Here is a 21,258-nt window from a genome sequence, read left to right on the forward strand (position 1 = left end):
TGTGCATGAGCCCTAAGCCTCATGTACACGACCATGTCTAAATTGCAGTCTACAAACCATGGATCTGCAAAATACAGACACCTTCAATGTGCAATCTGTATTTCTCTCACTCCCATCACTAGAAATAACTATTCTTGTCCATTCTTGTGTGGAATTTTATGGACATACAGATGTGGACAGCACACTGATGCCATGTGTGCGCTATCTATTTTTTTGTGGACTCATAGAAACGAATCGGTCAGTTTGCAATCCGCAAAAAATGTGAATCGTAAACAGATGTAAAATGTGGTCGTGTGCATTAGGCCTAAAGACCATTAAACATTAAGCTAATACATATAAAGTGAGCTCTTACATATAAAAGTAATAAATAGGGTCCTGTAAGTACACAGGGTGCCAGAAAAATGCAATGTAGCCACATTCACCTGGCTTCCAAGGGAGCATCTCATCCTGTCATTGGAATATAGCGTACCGGACATGAAGTACTGTACTGTAGAGAGGCGCTACTAGCCAACCAATCAGTGCATGCCCCTTATTTATACCAGTGTTTTACCAGTGTCCATGCTGGTTGGCTGGATCTTGTCAACCAATCACTCATGTTGCAGGAAAGACCATTATATGTTGAAAATAATGTAGCCATTGTAACTTGAGGGACAACTTGTATATTACATGTGCATTTCATCTCAGACATTCATAGCATACCCACAAAATATGCCATACATGTCTGACTGATGCAGCTCCTACCTCTTGACCGACACCTACAGTTGCAAGAAAAAGTATGTGAACCCTTTGGAATGATATGGATTTCTGCACAAATTGGTCATAAAATGTGATCTGATCTTCATCTAAGTCACAACAATAGACAATCACAGTCTGCCTAAACTAATAACACACACAGAATTAAATGTTACCATGTTTTTATTGAACACACCATGTAAACATTCACAGTGTAGGTGGAAAAAGTATGTGAACCCTTGGATTTAAAGGGAGCCTGTCACCGGGATTTTGTGTATAGAGCTGAGAGAGATGGGCTGCTAGCAACCCATGTCCTCAGCTCTATACACAAAATCCCGGTGACAGGTTCCCTTTAATAGCTGGTTGAGCCTCCTTTGGCAGCAATAACTTCAACCAAACGTTTCCTGTAGTTGCAGATCAGATGTGCACAACGGTCAGGAGTAATTCTTGACCATTGCTCTTTACAGAACTGTTTCAGTTCAGCAATATTCTTGGGATGTCTGGTGTGAATCGCTTTCTTGAGGTCATGCCACAGCATCTCAATTAGGTTGAGGTCAGGACTCTGACTGGGCCACTCCAGAAGGCGTATTTTCTTCTGTTTAAGCCATTCTGTTGTTGATTTACTTCTATGCTTTGGGTCGTTGTCCTGTTGCAACACCCATCTTCTGTTGAGCTTCAGCTGGTGGACAGATGGCCTTAAGTTCTCCTGCAAAATTGTCTTGATAAACTTGGGAATTCATTTTTTCTTCAATGATAGCAATCCGTCAAGGCCCTGACACAGCAAAGCAGCCCCAAACCATGATGCCCCCACCACCATACTTCACAGTTGGGATGAGGTTTTGATGTTGGTGTGCTGTGCCTCTTTTTCTCCACACATAGTGTTGTGTGTTTCTTTCAAACAACTCAACTTTGGTTTCATCTGTCCACAGAATATTTTGCCAGTACTGCTGTGGAACATCCAGGTGCTCTTGTGCAAATTGTAAACTTGCAGCAATGTTTTTTTGGACAGCAGTGGCTTCCTCTGTGGTATCCTCCCATGAAATCCATTCTTGTTTAGTGTTTTACATATGGTAGATTCGCTAACAGGGATGTTAGCATATGCCAGAGACTTTTGTAAGTCTTTAGCTGACACTCTAGGATTCTTCTTCACCTTATTGAGCAGTCTGTGCTGTGCTCTTGCAGTCATCTTTACAGGACGGCCACTCCTAGGGAGAGTAGCAGCAGTGCTGAACTTTCTCCATTTATAGACAATTTATCTTACCGTAAACTGATGAACAGCAAGGCTTTTGGAGATACTTTTATAACCCTTTCCAGCTTTATGCAAGTCAACAATTCTTAATCGTAGGTCTTCTAAGAGCTCTTTTGTGCGAGGCATCATTCACATCAGGCAATTCTTCTTGTGAAAAGCAAACCCAGAACTGGTGTGTGTTTTTTATAGGGCAGGGCAGCTGTAACCAACACCTCCAATCTCATCTCATTGATTGGACTCCAGTTGGCTGACACCTCACTCCAATTAGCGCTTGGAGATGTCATTAGTCTAGGGGTTCACATACTTTTTCCACCTGCACTGTGAATGTTAACATGCTGTGTTCAATAAAAACATGGTAACATTTAATTCTTTGTGTGTTATTAGTTTAGGCAGACTGTGATTGTCTATTGTTGTGATTTAGATGAAGATCAGATCACATTTTATGACCAATTTGTGCAGAAATCCATATCATTTCAAAGGGTTCACATACTTTTTCTTGCAACTGTATCTCTGAATACAGGCTGTGCAAGGTGGGCAGGTTTACAGATACAGCTGAGCGTACTGTGTGTTGCTGTTTCCATACCTCCAAGAGAAAAAAGTTACACTTCCGGCCAGTTCATGTGGAGTTTTTTGGCCCTTATTTTGGAGCGTATCAGCCTCAAAATCTCCAAAAATTTCTCAAAACAGCCACCCATTCATTTCAATGGGAAGCAGCACTTCCACGTGAAAGAAGAAACTTGTAAAAAAAGAAGCAGCATGCCCTATCTTGAGGTAGAATCCTCACTGAATCTCCCATTGTTTGTGTCCACGTGGTTTTATGCGCAAAAACCGAGAGCTTAAGATGCAGTTTGTACTAAAGTTAAAGGGAGTCTGTCACCAGATTGTGACCTTATAGACCGCTTACATAGCGCTCTAGTATAGCAGTCTATGATTCTAATGGTACCTTTGATGTTTTCTTGTGAAGTTCCCCCAAGGCAAAAACTGACTTTTATTCATATGTAAATTAGGGCTCGCAAAGTGCCAAGGGCGGCGTTCACCTCGTTGGTGCCCAGGCTGTTCTGCCACTTTTCGTCATATCCCCGCCCCAGCCTCTTCCTCTGCCCGCCCCGCTCTTCCTTTGCGTCCTCCTTCTCTGCAGCGAGATCCCGCGCCTGCACTATCCATTGCTTGGCCGGGGCATGCGCACTGCGATGCCCATTGTGGGCACGACATCGCAGTAGCTACTGCGCATGCGCCGGCCAACGGCGAGAAACAGCGGCGAGGAGGCGGTCCAGAGACACCCACAATGAGCATCGCAGTGCGCATGCCCCGGGCACTTGCGAGCCCTAATTTACATATGAATTAAAGTCCGATTTTGCCTTGGGGGAACTTCACAAGAAAACATCAAAGGTACCATTAGAATCATAGACTGCTATGCTAGAGCGCTATGTAAGCGGTCTATAAGGTCACAATCTGGTGACAGACTCCCTTTAACACCAAAAAAACACAAAAAAAATGCTGAAAAAAACACACACATGGATTTGGTGCTGAATTTTGTAAGCAAATTTTCAAAATCCGTCATGTGAGCATACCCTTAAAGTAACAGCTCAGCTGTTTAACATAAACCCGTCCACATGTCGCAGTGTGGATATGGCAGCTGGCCAAGCGGGGTGAAGGAGGATGGGTAGGTAGTACCAAAGATAGAAATGTTTTTGTTTTTTTAATGGCTGTTACAATCCTGGGAATTAATGTATGACTAACAGAGTGACTTCTAAAATGTGAAAGACCACTGCTGCAAATAACACAGAACACTCTGTCCTGATGATAACTGTGCAGCATTTATTGGTATACCAGAAATAGATATAATAACTGTTGGCACAGGATCTGTTTTTCCAGGCTGCCACATACAGCTGACAGCTCTCAAGCTCTACTACAAATGCTTATATGTGACTTCCCTCCATATTGTGTTTTACTTTTTATTCCAGTTTCACTACTCATCAGTACCAACTATCAGAATGGCCCCTAAAATGCAGCCTGCCCCTGAGTATTAATAGTATTATACCTTGTTAGAGCTCTTTCACATTCCCGTGTTCGTTTGACATCCATGGAATATCTGTCCATGTTATAACATATCTGTGAAGAATCAGTGTTTGGTCCGTGTGTCCTTTTTTTGCCCTCCATGTGTCATCCTTATTCCATGGACACTGATAGGCTGAAAATTAATTTCCAGAGCATCTCCTACCAATGGTCAGTGAAAAACCACTGACAGAACATAAAAGAATGCCATCCGTGTTGTGTCAGTGGTTTTTCATGGACCCATAGACTTCAATGGACGTGTTTGGTCCTCATCATGGACCAAAGTATTGCATCTGCCCGTGGTTTTTCCACTGACCCACAGTAAGTGGAAAACACCTGATGTGTGAACAAACACATTAAAATCCATAGATACATCTGCTGTCCATGGAAAATGCAGATAGCACATGTCCATGAAAAACGGAAATGTGAATGAGGCCTTATCTGCACAAAAAGTCTTGTATTTTCATAAGATCTGCAGGTAAATCCCTCAATGCCTGGCTTGTCTCAGTCATGTAGCAGTCTTTGAATGAGCAGTACAGTGTATTATAGAAGCGATCGAAATATTGCCTGTCAAAGTCCAATTGTTGGGACTAATACATTTTAAAAATAAATGTTAAATACCGTTTCAGTTAAAAAAAAGTTAAAAAATACACCTTTTTCCATTAAAAAATTGCTTTTCATTGAAATAAAGTTGTAAAAATAAAGTCCCCTCCACATTTTTGGTATCGCCATGTCCGTAATGACCCACACTATACAATTATCGCATAATTTATCCCACACAGTGAACGCTGTAAAACGGAAAAAAACAATGCCAGAATAACTTTTTTTGCTTATTCACCACAAAAAAGTGTTATATACACCAATATTATACCAAATATACAAGTCATCCCACAAATATCAAGCCCTTATGCAGCTCTGTAGAAATAAAAAAAAAATAATAATGAGTCTTCGGATGCAGTGATGCAAAAACATTTCTTTTTTTATTTTTTTAAAAAAAGGGTCTTTATTGTGCAAAAGTAGTTAAATGCTAAAATATGTATTTCATATCGCTGTAATCGTACTGACCCGGAGAGTAAAGTTATCTTAATTACAAAATTTACAACATAAAAATACTATGGCGTATTGATGTTTATTTCCCATCAACTGAGTTAATAAAAGTTAATCAATGAGTTATGTGTACCCCAAAATTGTGTCATTAAAAGATACAACTTGGCCCACAAAAAACAAACTCTCTTACGGTTACATTGATGGAAATATATAAAAAAATGATAGCTATATAAATGCGATGAAAAAATTTTGCTTGGTCATTAAGACCCAAAACAGGCTGGTCACTAAGGGTCGCTAAGGGTTAAAGCTCATATCCAGTATTTTGGTTTAAGAATTTCCAATTTTCATGGCACTAGCTAGCTACATTATATATCTATATAAAGATAGATAGATAGATAGATAGATAGATAGATAGATAGACAATATATAAAAAAAACAAGGGCAGCACAGCAAAAAAGAAGCAGTTTGGCTGGGTGCCAGTGGCTGTGGGGGCGATCCACCCACCTTACTTACATAAAATGATAAATTCCACGGCACATCCAAAAAAAATTTCGTTTTATTTACCAGAGATACAGCATATCTCTGGTGAATAAAACTCAGTTTTTTTGGGATGTGATGTGGAATTTATCATTTTAGATAGATAGACAGAGAGATATGAGATAGATAGATAGATAGATAAATATGAGATAGATATGAGATAGATAGATATGAGATAGATAGATACATAGATAGATAGATAGATAGATAGATAGATAGATAGATAGATAGATACATAGACAGATAGATGGTCATGAGGTTGGTCAGTTGCTGGACAGAACTGCTCAGATTCTTTTTTTCCTGTGCCTATTTATTTCCTAGATCAAAATGTACAATCTGTTCTAGTGTTTGAATAGGAACCACATGATGAAGTTGCTGCTTTCTTTTAGAACATGAAGTAAATTTTTCTGCTCTGTTTTTTCTCAGCCAGCAACCCAGGGACAAGCCATCGGACTCCAAAATGACAGGTATCTTTTATCATTTTTATAAACCATAAATTGCTTCATGAAGCATAGAAACTGGTTTATAGTAGACTATAAGTCACAGTCAAATTGTGTGCACAGAGTGCCTTACTGACTGAAATGTTATTGGTCAGACCAAAAAGGAGCTTTCAGCCAGTTCAGGGAACTAGTTTATGCCTTCTCAGGCTGGGATTTATTGAACTGAATGTTAATAGTGGCAACCTATTTGTCATGCTTTGCTCAGGTTATGTGCGGAGGTCTGCCAGGTTAGCAGTTTTTTGTTTTTGTTTTGGAGTTGAGCTGTATCTGCCTCCCTTCAGGTGCTCTGGGTGGGGTCGTTTGTAGGAGTTTAAATCACGCCTCTTCCCAGTGTCCTGTGCGGGTTATAGCTTCTATCTTGCTCTGTTGAAGGAAGGAAGGATTTGCCATTTCTGCTCTTTGACAAGATAAGTTGGTTTTGGTTTTCTTTTGTGTGTTCTGTCTAGGCTGTTAGGGAGACGCCTGCCTCCTCCAGGTCCTGAGGAAGCAGGCTGTCTCTTTTCCCCTGTCACCATCTTAGGGATTTTAGGGACGGGGGCACGTTTATTCCCACTTTCAGGGTCTGAACATGGGCACAGTAGTCTAGGGAGAGCTGGTAGGGATTTGTAAGGAGGTGACCTTTATCCCCAGCTTCTGGCCAAGACACCTGTTTGTGGTTTTCTGTGGTATCTTGTATCCAGTCCAGCATGACACTATTACTGTTATTTTGAATATGTATGTGCTCTAGTGGATGAACTGTATATTTTAGTGATTTCACCCTCTCTGCTTTGGCTCATTGCAGGGATTATTTCCACTACTATATCCATATACCCTAATAGAGCATACTGACAGTTTCCTTTTACTTATAGCAAGCAGACATTTTTAAGGGAACCTGACACCATGGATATGCAGAGCATCCTGCAGGGGGCATGTTATAGGCAGGAGGAACTGAGCAGATTGATATATAAAGTAGTTTTATTGGAAAATATTCTGCATAACTTGTATTGTATTCATTTAAAGTGTACCTACACCATTAAACATTTTTATAAAACTGTCACAAATACATTAATTGATTTTATTGTTTTACTAGCAAAACAGGCTCCTGAAGTTTGGGCTTTTCTGAAGTTATTGTCACTGAAGCGCATACAGAGTCCGTACACTGCAGCTATATATGTTGTGTATGGATTCTGATATCTACAATATGTGTTGTAGTGAGCACAGTACTGACAGGAACACACACAGCTGCTCCTGCTTGTGACCCGGCAATGATGCCAGTTTTGGGGTTTCAGACAACCCCTGTAAAGTTCATTCAGGAAAAGATTAAGCAAAGTTGTTTCATTACCCATTCAGGGGAAGTACATAATCAATATACCACCACCAACACAGTTGGGATAGTATACAGATGTGTAAATGGTTGTCTCCTCCACATGGTTCATAAAGATTTTGGCATAAGTCAGGGCCCTGTTAAAGAGGACCTTTCACCTGTATAAACGATGTTAACTGAGTATGCTGGCATATAGAGCGGCGCCCGGGGATCTCACTGCACTTACTATTATCCCCGGGCGCCGCTCCGTTCTCCTGTTATAAGCTCCGGTACCTTTGCTTCTTAAGTTACAGCGCACAGCTCACAGCCTGGGAGGTTTTTTTCTCCCAGGCTGTGAGCTGTGGGCTGCGATTGGCCAGCGCTGCAGCCTAGGAGAAGGAGACGCCCACAGGACAAGAGAAGACCCGCCTACTATAACTTAAGAAGCAAAGGTACCGGAGCTTATAACGGGAGAACGGAGCGGCGCCCGGGGATAATAGTAAGTGCAGTGAGATCCCCGGGCGCCGCTCTATATGCCAGCATACTCAGTTAACATCGTTTATACAGGTGAAAGGTCCTCTTTAAACCCCATAGTGGTCATGCAGTGTTGCACACAGACTATATCCCTGAACACAAAGTAATTTTCATAAAGAACTATTTCCAGAAGCTGTAAAATAAAATTTGGCAACCTACAGTGTAACCAGTATTTTGCAAAGCAGTTTTCAGGGCTACAAGATCATTCTGATGTGAGATCGAGTTATATAGACTAACTACATAGTGGGATGCCAACATGGTTGTTCCTGGAATCTCAAGTCTTTGTAGATAGATGCAAAAATCTGTAGTGTCTTTAAAGGGCTTGTCTGGTTGTTTAACATTGATGACCTATCCTCAGGATACGTAATCAATATCTGGTCGTGTGGTCCAAGCCAGTGAGCTGCTTGAAGAGGCCACAGTACTACAGTGAGGTCTGTGGCCGATTCCTAGGCCAGTAATGTCACATTCATTGGTCATGTAGCATACCGAGCATTTGGAAAGTCTTCTAGCCCTTTGACTTTTTTCACATTTTGTTATGTTGAGGACTTGTACTAAAATTACCCCATAATGACAAAGTGAAAAAAGAATGTTTGAAATCTATGCTCACCACGCAACAAAAAAAAAACTTTTCATCTGCTACTGGGCAAAAACCATTTGTCCTATACTAAATCAAGTGTGTGGATTACAAATCCAAAGTCAGAATTGTTGTAATACGTCACAAAATTTTGCTGTGCATAAGTATGCCTAAATGAATTAAGCACTTGGAAAGCATTTAATAAATTTGAACAGAACGAGTTTTACTCCAACAATTACCTGATCTACATCAAAGTTTGCGTAGTAAACAGTGTATGAAAATGTAATGGAATAACAAAATTTCAAAAAGTCTCGTTTTTCAGTTTAAAAGTCTTACTTGAGCAAGGCCCAGTACTGTTAAAAGTGCTTCAGGCATCTGCTTTTGCGTTTGTGAATGGTCATATTTTCCCATTGCACAAACCAGCTGTAGTCCCCCATCATGTTGTGATTAGAGATGGCCCGAACTATCCGACGGCGAACAGTTCCCGGCGAACATAGCTTGTTCGCGTTCGCCTCTGCCGGGCGAACACATGCGATGTTCGGTCCGCCCCCTATACATCATCATTGAGCAAACTTTGACCCTGTACCTCACAGTCAGCAGACACATTCCAGCCAATCAGCAGCATACCCTCCCTCCCAGACCCTCCCACCTCCTGCACAGCATCCATTTTAGATTCATTCTGAAGCTGCAGTCTTAGTGAGAGGAGGGAGACTGTAACTGCTGCTGATTTAATTGGGAAATCGATAGCTAGGCTAGTGAATTCAGTGTCCACTCCAGTCCTGAAAGACTCATCTGATCTCTGCTGTAAGGACAGCGTCCTGACAGCACCCCAAAAAGCCCTTTTTAGGGCTGCAACATTAGTCTGCTTTTTTTTTTTCCTTTATATACATATTGCAGTTGCCTGGCCTGCCTGTGTGTGAGGAGCTGCAGGCCCACAGACTGTAGTGTGCCCACTGCCAGTGCTCACCCCTGTCATTCCGTGTGGCACAGGACTTTGCTTAAAAAAAGGCACTTAATTTTTACACTTTAATCTAAGGTTAGTTGCCTGCCAGTGTGTGTCAGGCTGACTTCCACTGACTGTAGTGTGCCCACTGCCAGTGCCCACCACTCATACCGGCTGGCACAGGACTTTGCATAAAAAAGGCATTTAATTTTTACACTTTAGTGTAATTTCAGCTGCTTGCCTGCTGCTAGTGTGTGTCAGGCCGACTTCAACTGACTGTAGTGTGCCCACTGCCAGTGCCCACCCCTGTCATCCCGTGTGGCACAGGACTTTGCTTAAAAAAAAGGCACTTCATTTTTACACTTTAATCTAAGGTTAGTTGCCTGCCAGTGTGTGTCAGGCTGACTTCCACTGACTGTAGTGTGCCCACTGCCAGTGCCCACCACTCATACCGGCTGGCACAGGACTTTGCATAAAAAAGGCATTTAATTTTTACACTTTAGTGTAATTTCAGCTGCTTGCCTGCTGCTAGTGTGTGTCAGGCCGACTTCAACTGACTGTAGTGTGCCCACTGCCAGTGCCCACCCCTGTAATCCCGTGTGGCACAGGACTTTGCTTAAAAAAAAGGCACTTCATTTTTACACTTTAATCTAAGGTTAGTTGCCTGCCAGTGTGTGTCAGGCCGACTTCAACTGACTGTAGTGTGCCCACTGCCAGTGCCCACCCCTGTCATCCCGAGTGGCACAGGACTTTGCTTAAAAAATAGGCACTTAATTTTTACACTTTAATCTAAGGTTAGTTGCCTGCCAGTGTGTGTCAGGCTGACTTCCACTGACTGTAGTGTGCCCACTGCCAGTGCCCACCACTCATACCGGCTGGCACAGGACTTTGCATAAAAAAGGCATTTAATTTTTACACTTTAGTGTAATTTCAGCTGCTTGCCTGCTGCTAGTGTGTGTCAGGCCGACTTCAACTGACTGTAGTGTGCCCACTGCCAGTGCCCACCCCTGTCATCCCGTGTGGCACAGGACTTTGCTTAAAAAAAAGGCACTTCATTTTTACACTTTAATCTAAGGTTAGTTGCCTGCCAGTGTGTGTCAGGCCGACTTCAACTGACTGTAGTGTGCCCACTGCCAGTGCCCACCCCTGTCATCCCGAGTGGCACAGGACTTTGCTTAAAAAATAGGCACTTAATTTTTACACTTTAATCTAAGGTTAGTTGCCTGCCAGTGTGTGTCAGGCTGACTTCCACTGACTGTAGTGTGCCCACTGCCAGTGCCCACCACTCATACCGGCTGGCACAGGACTTTGCTTAAAAAAGGCATTTAATTTTTACACTTTAATGTAATTTCAGCTGCTTGCCTGCTGCTAGTGTGTGTCAGGCCGACTTCAACTGACTGTAGTGTGCCCACTGCCAGTGCCCACCCCTGTCATACCGAGTGGCACAGGACTTTGCTTAAAAAATAGGCACTTAATTTTTACACTTTAATCTAAGGTTAGTTGCCTGCCAGTGTGTGTCAGGCTGACTTCCACTGACTGTAGTGTGCCCACTGCCAGTGCCCACCACTCATACCGGCTGGCACAGGACTTTGCATAAAAAAGGCATTTAATTTTTACACTTTAGTGTAATTTCAGCTGCTTGCCTGCTGCTAGTGTGTGTCAGGCCGACTTCAACTGACTGTAGTGTGCCCACTGCCAGTGCCAACCACTGATACCGGGTGGCACAGTAGCTTGCCGATAAATAAGGCATTTAATTTTTAGACAGTAGTCTAAATTCAGTTGCTTGCCTGCTGCCAGTGTGTGTCAGGCCCGCTTCCACTGACTGTAGTGTGCCCACTGCCAGTGCCAACCACTGATACCGGGTGGCACAGTAGCTTGCCGATAAATAAGGCATTTAATTTTTACACTTTAGTGTAATTTCAGTTGCTTGCCTGCTGCCAGTGTGTGTCAGGCCCGCTTCTACTGACTGTAGTGTGCCCACTGCCAGTGCCAACCACTGATACCATCTCCCCGTTCGAAAAATCTATTCAATAAATGGCACCCAGATTGGGGACGTTAGAGGGATTAAACTGATGAGAATAGTACTACAGAAAATACCACTCATATCGGGTGTGACAGTAAATTGCACGGCGCAGACGCAGTCACCGTGGATAAAAACAAAGGGGAGGGAGCCAGCGTTTTTTTAACCATCTCCCCGTTCGAAAAATCAATTCAATTGACCTTTCGGGGACCCTTGGTGTTGTACGTGGCTGGGTGGAGGAAGAAACCTTCAATGACATCACCGGGACGTGGCTAGCTTGGTATCCAACCTTGTGCAAATGGGGAGTTTGCGGTTGTGCAAATGAACTGTTTGCGGTGCATTAAAAGGGGAGTTTGGTCTGTCAATGTCTGTGATGCGGGCGTAACCCTTACACTACCTGATCGATACAACATCATACCTGATCGTATACACACACTGGATGTTTTAAAGCACGTTATTCCAAACAATTTAGGAATGTTAGTTGATTTATGCCCTTTATGGATTAAAACCCGACTCTGCGTCCACTACGTAATTTTCCATGGGAGTTTTGCCATAGATCCCCCTCCGGCATGCCACAGTCCAGGTGTTAGACCCCTTGAAACAACTTTCTCATCACTATTGTGGCCAGAAAGAGTCCCTGTGGGTTTTAAAATTCGCCTGTCTATTGAAGTCTATGGCGGTTCGCCCGGTTCGCCAGTTCGCGAACATTTGCGGAAGTTCTCGTTCGCTGTTCGCGAACTGAAAATTTTATGTTCGCGACATCACTAGTTGTGATTCCAGCGGCCTTGATACCTGTTCTTCATTGTAGAAATATCTTTATGGAACCGCTGTTCATGTTCGTCACTTACGTGTCCCAAATTGGGTGGGAAAAAGTCAAGATGGGAATGTAACAAATGCACTTTCAATGACATTCAGCAGCCAAGTTGTTCATATGCTGTAAGCATGTTGTCTACTAATTCAGCATAATTTGCAGCTCGTCTGTTCCCAAGGAAGTTCTGCACTACTAGCACAAATGCATCCCAAGCTGCAAGACACACTCGCTTTGTCAGATTCTTGCACTGATCATAAGTAGTGTATGTGCCGCATATGCAGCAGAAATCATCTGGATCGTTAACACATTTGCATTTATCCATCTTAAGTTTCAAAACTGATAGCACTATAACAGATCACTTTATCAAAATCTGTCCAGCTTGCCTTATATACTTACTGCTGACATCAGCCTGAGTGCGTCCAAACAGGTCTGGACATGTCCATTGGAATATCTCCAATATAATGCATTAATATTATAACTGAATAGGCTTTGCATGTATAACTTAACCCTTTAAGGACCTCCGCGTACATGTACGGCGAAAGTCCCGTCCCCAAGCATGGCGCCCGCTTGCACGTGCAGCGGGCGCCATAGCTGCCGGGTTTCTGCTATTTTGAATAGCAGAGACCTGCGGCACATGTATGCGATCAGCCATAAGGCCACTAGGTGGCAGCATTGTATTGGTATAGTGCAAATTAAGTGTTCAATGGTGTCTATATAGACATCAATAGGCAATCTAATGATTGGTAGTTATTGTCACTAGTGTTGATCGAGCATTCTCGGCTGAACACCAGTTCGGCTCGAGCATCTCGATGCTTGGCACATGGCGGTATTCGGACGAATACCGCATGTGCCCGAGCGCAGTGCTCAAGTCTCCTCCCCGCACGTTTGTTGGCTGCTACGCAGCCAATAAACTAGCGGGTAAGTGCTGCCCTTCACTGTAATGCCGTAGCCATGTTGGTTACTGGCATTACAGTGATTGGCTAGCCGGAACAAGTCATCGGGTGCTATATAGCACCCAATGACACGTGTTCGGCTCAGTGTTAGTCAGGGAGAGCTGTGCTGAAGAAGGGAAAATAGTGTAGGGAGTGAATTTTTTTTATTTTGTTTAAATTAAAAAACTAAAAAAAATAGTCCTTTTATGGACTATTGTGTGTGGCACCAATATCTATTTTTAGCGCATCCTACGCTAAATAGCGTGTAAAAGTTAGCCTGCTGCAGACAGTGACATTATCTGCACTACATCTCCTGTGTAACGTGTGCACATCCAAAAAATATCAGTGACATCCAGTGTACTTTTTCCGTATACGGTGTCCGCTGCGGACTTTGACATTACCTGGTGTACATCCCCTATGTAGCGTTTCCACATCCCAAATACCTGTAACATTCCCTGTAATTTTTTATTATCAGCTGATGACAGCATTGACATTATCTGCGGTATGCTGTATTTTTCGCCCTATAACACGCACTTTTTCCCCAAAAAAAGTGGGGGGGGGGATAGCAGTGCGTTTTATGGGGCAAATGCTGCATTTTTCCGAATTTTCAATGATACGCCGCGCGGGTGTATATAGCTGAGAGGGAGGAGGAGCTGGGAGCCGGCATCTGCTTTTATAATGACAGCGCGGCCCGTGCAGTGACTGTATACACAGGCCCCGCTCACTGTATATAATCTTATCTATAATTGTAGGCATTGTTAATATATAAAAGTTCAAGGTATCAGTGCCTGTATACTGTACTTACAAGCGCTCGTAGCAGAGAGGAGGGAGGAGGCAGGCCGGAGGACGGGCGCTGGCAGCGTGAGTCACCACGTCACTAAGACACTGCGCTTGTGCCGCCCACTTTATGAATGAAGCAGCGGCGTGGGCGCATGACGTATTGACTCACGCTGCCAGCGCCCGTCCTCCCGGCCTGCCTCTTCCCTCCTCTCTGCTACGAGCGCTTGTAAGTAATACAGGCGCTGATTACCCTGAACTTTTATATATTAACAATGCCTACAATTATAGATAAGATTATATACAGTCGTGGCCAAAAGTTTTGAGAATTACATAAATATTGGAAATTGGAAAAGTTGCTGCTTAAGTTTTTATAATAGCAATTTGCATATACTCCAGAATGTTATGAAGAGTGATCAGATGAATTGCATAGTCCTTCTTTGCCATGAAAATTAACTTAATCCCAAAAAAAACTTTCCACTGCATTTCATTGCTGTCATTAAAGGACCTGCTGAGATCATTTCAGTAATCGTCTTGTTAACTCAGGTGAGAATGTTGACGAGCACAAGGCTGGAGATCATTATGTCAGGCTGATTGGGTAAAATGGCAGACTTGAAATGTTAAAAGGAGGGTGATGCTTGAAATCATTGTTCTTCCATTATTAACCATCGTGACCTGCAAGGAAACGCGTGCAGCCATCATTGCGTTGCATAAAAATGGCTTCACAGGCAAGGATATTGTGGCTACTAAGATTGCACCTCAATCAACAATTTATAGGATCATCAAGAACTTCAAGGAAAGAGGTTCAATTCTTGTTAAGAAGGCTTCAGAGCATCCAAGAAAGTCCAGCAAGCGCCAGGATCGTCTCCTAAAGAGGATTCAGCTGCGGGATCGGAGTGCCACCAGTGCAGAGCTTGCTCAGGAATGGCAGCAGGCAGGTGTGAGCGCATCTGCACGCACAGTGAGGCGAAGACTTTTTGAAGATGGCCTGGTGTCAAGAAGGGCAGCAAAGAAGCCACTTCTCTCCAAAAAAAACATCAGGGACAGATTGATCTTCTGCAGAAAGTATGGGGAATGGACTGCTGAGGACTGGGGCAAAGTCATATTCTCCGATGAAGCCTCTTTCAGATTGTTTGGGACATCTGGAAAAAGGCTTGTCCGGAGAAGAAAAGGTGAGCGCTACCATCAGTCCTGTGTCATGCCAACAGTAAAGCATCCTGAGACCATTCATGTGTGAGGTTGCTTCTCATCCAAGGGAGTGGGCTCACTCACAATTTTGCCCAAAAACACAGCCATGAATAAAGAATGATACCAAAACACCCTCCAACAGCAACTTCTTCCAACAATCCAACAACAGTTTGGTGAAGAACAATGCATTTTCCAGCATGATGGAGCACCGTGCCATAAGGCAAAAGTGATAACTAAGTGGCTCGGGGACCAAAACGTTGACATTTTGAGTCCATGGCCTGGAAACTCCCCAGATCTTAATCCCATTGAGAACTTGTGGTCAATCCTCAAGAGGTGGGTGGACAAACAAAAACCCACTAATTCTGACAAACTCCAAGAAGTGATTATGAAAGAATGGGTTGCTATCAGTCAGGAATTGGCCCAGAAGTTGACTGAGAGCATGCCCAGTCGAATTGCAGGGGTCCTGAAAAAGAAGGGCCAACACTGCAAATACTGAATCTTGTGAAGTGCGTGTAATTATATTTCACTACATCACAGAAACAACTGGAACAAAGATCTAAAAGCAGTTTAGCAGCAAACTTTGTGAAAACTAATATTTGTGTCATTCTCAAAACTTTTGGCCACGACTGTACAGTGAGCGGGGCCAGTGTAGTAGAATACAGTCCACAGATCCCCCCCCCATAACAGTGTCATCCACAGATGCCCATAATAGTGCTATCCAGAGACCCCAATAAGAGCCATCCAGAGATCCCCATAACAGTGTCACCCACAGATCCCCCATAACAGTGTCACCCACAGATCCCCCATAACAGTGTCACCCACAGATCCCCCATAACAGTGTCACCCACAGATCCCCCATAACAGTGTCACCCACAGATCCCCCATAACAGTGTCACCCACAGATCCCCCATAACAGTGTCCTCAACAGATCCCCCATAATAGTGTCATCCACAGACCCCCATTAGTTCGAAACCAGCCAAAAGCACACATTTTGGTTCAATTTTCCTCCTCAAAAACCTAGGTGCGTCTTATGGGCCGGTGCGTCTTATAGGGCGAAAAATACGGTATATCCTGTGTGATGTTTCCACATCCCAAATTCCTGTGACATTCTCTATCATTTTATACTAGCCGCTGCTGACATCAGCGACATTATCTGCGGTATTTCTCCTATGTAACGTTCCACATCCCAAATACCTGTGACATTCCCTGTAATTTTATATTAGCCGCTGCTGACATTAGCTACATTAACTGCAGTATTTCTCCTGTGTAGCGTTTCCACATCCCAAATGCCTGTGACATTCCCTGTAATTTTATATTAGCCGCTGCTGAGATTAGCGACATTATTTGCGGTATTTCTCCTGTGTAACCTTTCCACATCCCAAATACCTGTGACATTCCCTGTAATTTTTTATTAGTCGCTGCTGACATCAGCGACATTATCTGTGGTATATCCCCTGTGTGACGTTTCCACATCCCAAATGCCTTTTTAAATTTTTTTGAGCATACACTTACAAATCCTATGCTACTGTACGTGTGACATACTTTCAAGCATATATAACATTTAATATGAAGAAGGCGAGCAGTAAGGTACAGGGAAGTGGCCGTGATGCTGATGGTGCACACTGAGGCCGTGGCCCCGGGCGCATTGAAACTGTGCCAGCTGCCAGAGCACAAGAAAAACAATCATCCACGATACCTAGCTTCATGTCCCAGTTTGCAGGTTGGCGCAGGACAACGCTCTCGAAGTCAGACCAGTCGACCAGGTGGTCGGTTGGATTGCAGCAGGTAATGCTTCCAGTCAGTTAAGCACCACCTTGTCTTCCACCAAGTCCAGTCTCAGTAGCCAAGAGTCTGGTCAACCCTTATCCTCCTTCCTCCCACCATGAAGAGTCTTGCCAAACAAGTGATCCCACACTCGGATATTCCGAGGAGCTCTTTTCAGCGCCATTCCTTCATTTGGGCCTCTACTCAAGCCCACTTGAAGAGGACATGAGATCTTGTGCCCTGATTCCCAAACTCTTGAGCATCCACAGTCAGAAGAAGATGACGGTGGGGAACAGCAATTAGTGTTTCACGAGGTGGATGATGATGATGAGACACAGTTGCCAATAAGTCAACGGCAATTAGTGTCTCAAGAGGTTGATGATGAGAAGGAGACACAGTTGTCAATAACTAAGGTTGTTGTTAGGTCAACAAGTCAGGAAGATGAGCAGAGTGAGGAAGTGGAAGAGGAGGTGGTGGACGAGGAAGTCACTGATCCAACCTGGGAAGGTGGCAAGCTGAGCGAGGACAGCAGTACAGAGGGGGAGGGATCCGCAGCAACAGGCTGGAAGAGGCAGTGGGGTGGCAAAAGGGAGAAGGCAGGCCACACCAAACAGGCCTGCAACTGTTCCCTGGAGCACACCATTGCCGAAATGTCCCTTGTCAAGGGGTAGGTGTTCCGCAGTCTGGCGTTTTTTTGAGGAAAGTGCAGACGATAAAAGAACTGTAATCTGCAACCTGTGCCATACAAAAAAAGCAGGGGCGTGAACACTAGCAACCTCACCACCACCAGCATGATCCGCCACATGGCATCAAAGCACCCTAATAGGTGGGCCGAATGCCTAGGTCCACAATCTGTGTCTGTGGGTCACACCACTGCCTCCTCTTCCCCTGTGTTACGTGCTGGCCAATACCCTGTCGAAGGCACAGGCCTGGATGCCTCCCGCCCTGCACCTTGACCTTCGCAAGCACCATCAGCGATCACATCCACTTTTGTGTCCCAGCACAGCATACAAATGTCCTTACCCCAGGCATCTGTACGCAAGCGCAAATACCCAGCCACCCACCCACAGACCATAGCACTAAATGCGCAACTTTCCAAATTACTAGCCCTGGAAATGTTGCCATTTAGGCTTGTGGACACTGAGGCCTTCCACAGCCTAATGTCGGCGGCCGTCCCTCTTTACACAGTCCTCAGCCACCACTATTTTTCATGGTGTGCCATGCCCGCCTTACACCAGCATGTGTCCCGTAACATCACCCATGCCCTGACCAACGCAGTTACTAGGAAAGCCCACTTAACCACTGACACATGGACAAGTGCTTTCGGCCAGGAACGCTACATTTACCTGACGGCACACTGGGTGAATGTTGTGGAGGCTGGGAGCGGGTCGTACCCTGGGATGGCACAGGTGCTACCGACGCCAAGGATTGCGGGCCCTAATTCCATCAGGGTTTCCGCCACCACCTACATTAGTGGCTGCAACCCCCACTTCTCCTCCTCCACTTCCACCTCATAATTATCCTCTTGCAGCACCAGTCAGCCATCAGTCGGTAGCTGGAAGCAGTGTAGCACTGCAGTGGGGAAGCGTCAACAGGCCGTGCTTAAGCTGATCTCCTTAGGTGACAAACAGCACACCGCTGCAGATCTGTGGCAGGGGATAATAGACCAGACTGAGCTGTGGCTCTCGCCACTCAACCTAGAACCTGGCATGGTTGTGTCTGATAATGGCCATAACTTGGTGGTGGCTTTGGAGCTCAGCAAGCTCACACACATCCCATGCCTAGCCCACGTCTTCAACTTAGTGGTCCAGCGGTTTCTCAAAACCTACCCCAATTTGCCTGAGCTACTGGTGAAGGTGCGCCGCATTTGTGCCCATTTCCGCAAGTCATTGACAGCTTCCGCCGGTCTGTCAACGCTGCAGCAGCACTTACAATTGCCAGCTCAACTCGACGTTGCACATGTTGGCCAGGCTTTGTGAGCAGCAGAGGGCAATAGTGGAATACCAGCTGAAACATGGTCGTCGCCTTTCCAGTCAGCTTCTGCTCTTCACAAGCGAGGAGTGGGCATGGATGTCTGACCTCTGTGAGGTTTTTAAAAACTTTGAGGAATCAACACAGATGGTGAGCGGTGATAACGCTATTATCAGCGTCACCATCCCACTTCTGTGTCTACTGAAACGCTCACAAGGAAGGCGGACACTTTGCATGTGGAAGAGGTGGAAATGGGGGAAGACAGTACACAGGGTGATAGCCAGACTACCCTCAGTTCATCTTCTCAGTGCGAATTGGATGATGAGGAGGAGGAGCAGGAGACGGTTGCCTCCGCTACAGAGGGTAGTACCCATAGCAGGTTTATTCCATCTGTTCAGCGTGGGTGGGCAGAAGAGGAGGAAGAGGATGAGGAGATTGAGAGCCAACCTCCTGATGACAACAGTGAAGTCTTGCCTGTTGATACTCTGGTACACATGGCTGACTTTATGTTAGGCTGCCTTTCCCATGACATACGCGTTTTACGCATTTTGTGCAACACTGATTACTGGTTGTTCACCCTTCCCGACCCCCGCTACAAAGAGAACTTCTCATCTCTCATTCCTGTGGTGGAGAGGATGAGCAAAATGGTGCAATACCAGAAGGTCCTTGTGTAAAAATTGCTCCAAAAATTTCTAGCTGACAACGCTGGCGGCAGAATACGTAGTTCCTTGGGCAACCAAGGAGGGGAGACGAGGGGAACACAAAGCAGTTCCAACAGAGGTAGGGCAACACTCTTCAAAGCCTGGGACAGTTTCATGACACCCCGCCAGCACCCTCACCCTGATGCGTGGCCTAATGTCGCAAGAAGGGAAAAAGTTTGGAAGATGGTGAAGGAGTACGTAGAAGACCGTGTCAGCATCCTTAATGATCCCTCTGTGCCTTACAACTACTGGGTGTCCAAGCTGGACACTTGGAACGAACTGGCGCTCTACGTGTCACGGCCTATGGTGTGCGCTGTGACACTGTTGCTACACTTGCGGTTGCCCGCGGCAACGTGTTGCTGTGTGTGCATGCGGTGGCAGTGTCTCGGCCTTCTGGGTGATTGCCGGGACATGGTTGCCACGCATGCTGTTGCCGGTGGTAACATGTGGATTGGTATGCTTGTGTGTGCACTTCCCCTTTAAGTGGCTTCCTTCCCTTGTCTGGTGTTGGAAGGGTTAACTCCCTTCCTAGTGTTTTGTTAACACTGGGTTTATGTTTGTGTGGGTGTGGCTGCTTGGGCTATTTAGCCTCTGCTGGATGCCTGAAGCTAAGGGGTACTCCAGCCATGGTGTATGCTGGAGCTATCCTCCTGGTCTTCATATTCCATCTGTCCAGTGAGGGCCACCCTTGTGGTCATAGATTTTAGATGTTCTTATGGTGTCTCACATTTATTGCAGCTATGGGTGTCCTGGGTTCCTGTGTGGTATGTGCTGTGTCCTTTTAATGTTGGTGTGGACACCAGCACTTGTGCACGGGTTCCAGTCAGTGTGTCTGTGGCAGGTAAGTGTGTTACTGGTTTCATTTACCTGCCATCTCCTTATAGCTGTATGTGTTCCCCTCTCCTTGCAGCCTGGCCTCAGATAGAGACTCCTGTTCCTCCATGACTGGGATGAACAGGTTGTCTCTCCCCTGCTCCTAAGTGAGGGATTACCAGGGCGACTTAGGGTTTCTAGGAATCCTGAGTATGAGTCGTCCTACCATCGGGGTCCGCTCATACAGTGAGGAGTCAGGGAGAGGATTAGGGACGCGGTAGGAGGTGACCTGCTCCCTTATTACTCCTTTTGGCCAGGCTGATCCCCTTCACCCTCTGACACTGCACGGTGGGGGGTTTCCCCCACTCCCCGCCGTGACACTACGCCTTGGAGTTGCTGGCCTGCCCTGCCGCCAGCATTTTGTCAGAGCGGGTATTTAGTGCTGCTGGGGGCATAATAACTGATAAGCACATCTGCCTGTCAACTGAAAATGCTCTTATAAAAATGAACAAGGCCTAGATTGCCCCTGACTTCTCTACTCCACCAGAGGAAAGCGGCTGAACATAAAGGCACTTTAAATGTGTTTTTTATAATGTTCCGAATACACTGTATTCCCATGCACCCCTTCCACCACAAAAAAGGGTATATTGTACAATATTCCTTTTCTCGTCCTCCTTTTCCATCATATCAACATGCTTATTAGTCTGCCCTCACTCCTAATTTTGTAGAGGGTCAGCTCACCTGCAGGCCCTCACCTACAATCTTTTAGAGGGCCAGCTCACCTGCAGGCCCTCGCATGTAATGTTTTAGAGGGTCAGCTCAACAGCA

General features: G+C 45.0%; 1 protein-coding gene across 1 annotated transcript in view; it reads left to right on the plus strand.

Annotated features, from left to right (window-relative positions):
• The window catches only part of AFF3 (AF4/FMR2 family member 3), a 179,477-nt gene that overhangs the window by 38,604 nt on the left and 119,615 nt on the right, over nucleotides 1-21,258 (plus strand). Inside the window, exon 4 of the mRNA XM_040425090.1 lies at nucleotides 6,047-6,087. Within this exon, the coding sequence (XP_040281024.1) occupies nucleotides 6,047-6,087 (41 nt within the window). The remainder of the gene's footprint in view (nucleotides 1-6,046; nucleotides 6,088-21,258) is intronic.

Source organism: Bufo bufo, chromosome 3 (genome assembly GCF_905171765.1).
Source record: "Bufo bufo chromosome 3, aBufBuf1.1, whole genome shotgun sequence".
NCBI classification, from domain to species: Eukaryota; Metazoa; Chordata; class Amphibia; order Anura; family Bufonidae; genus Bufo; species Bufo bufo.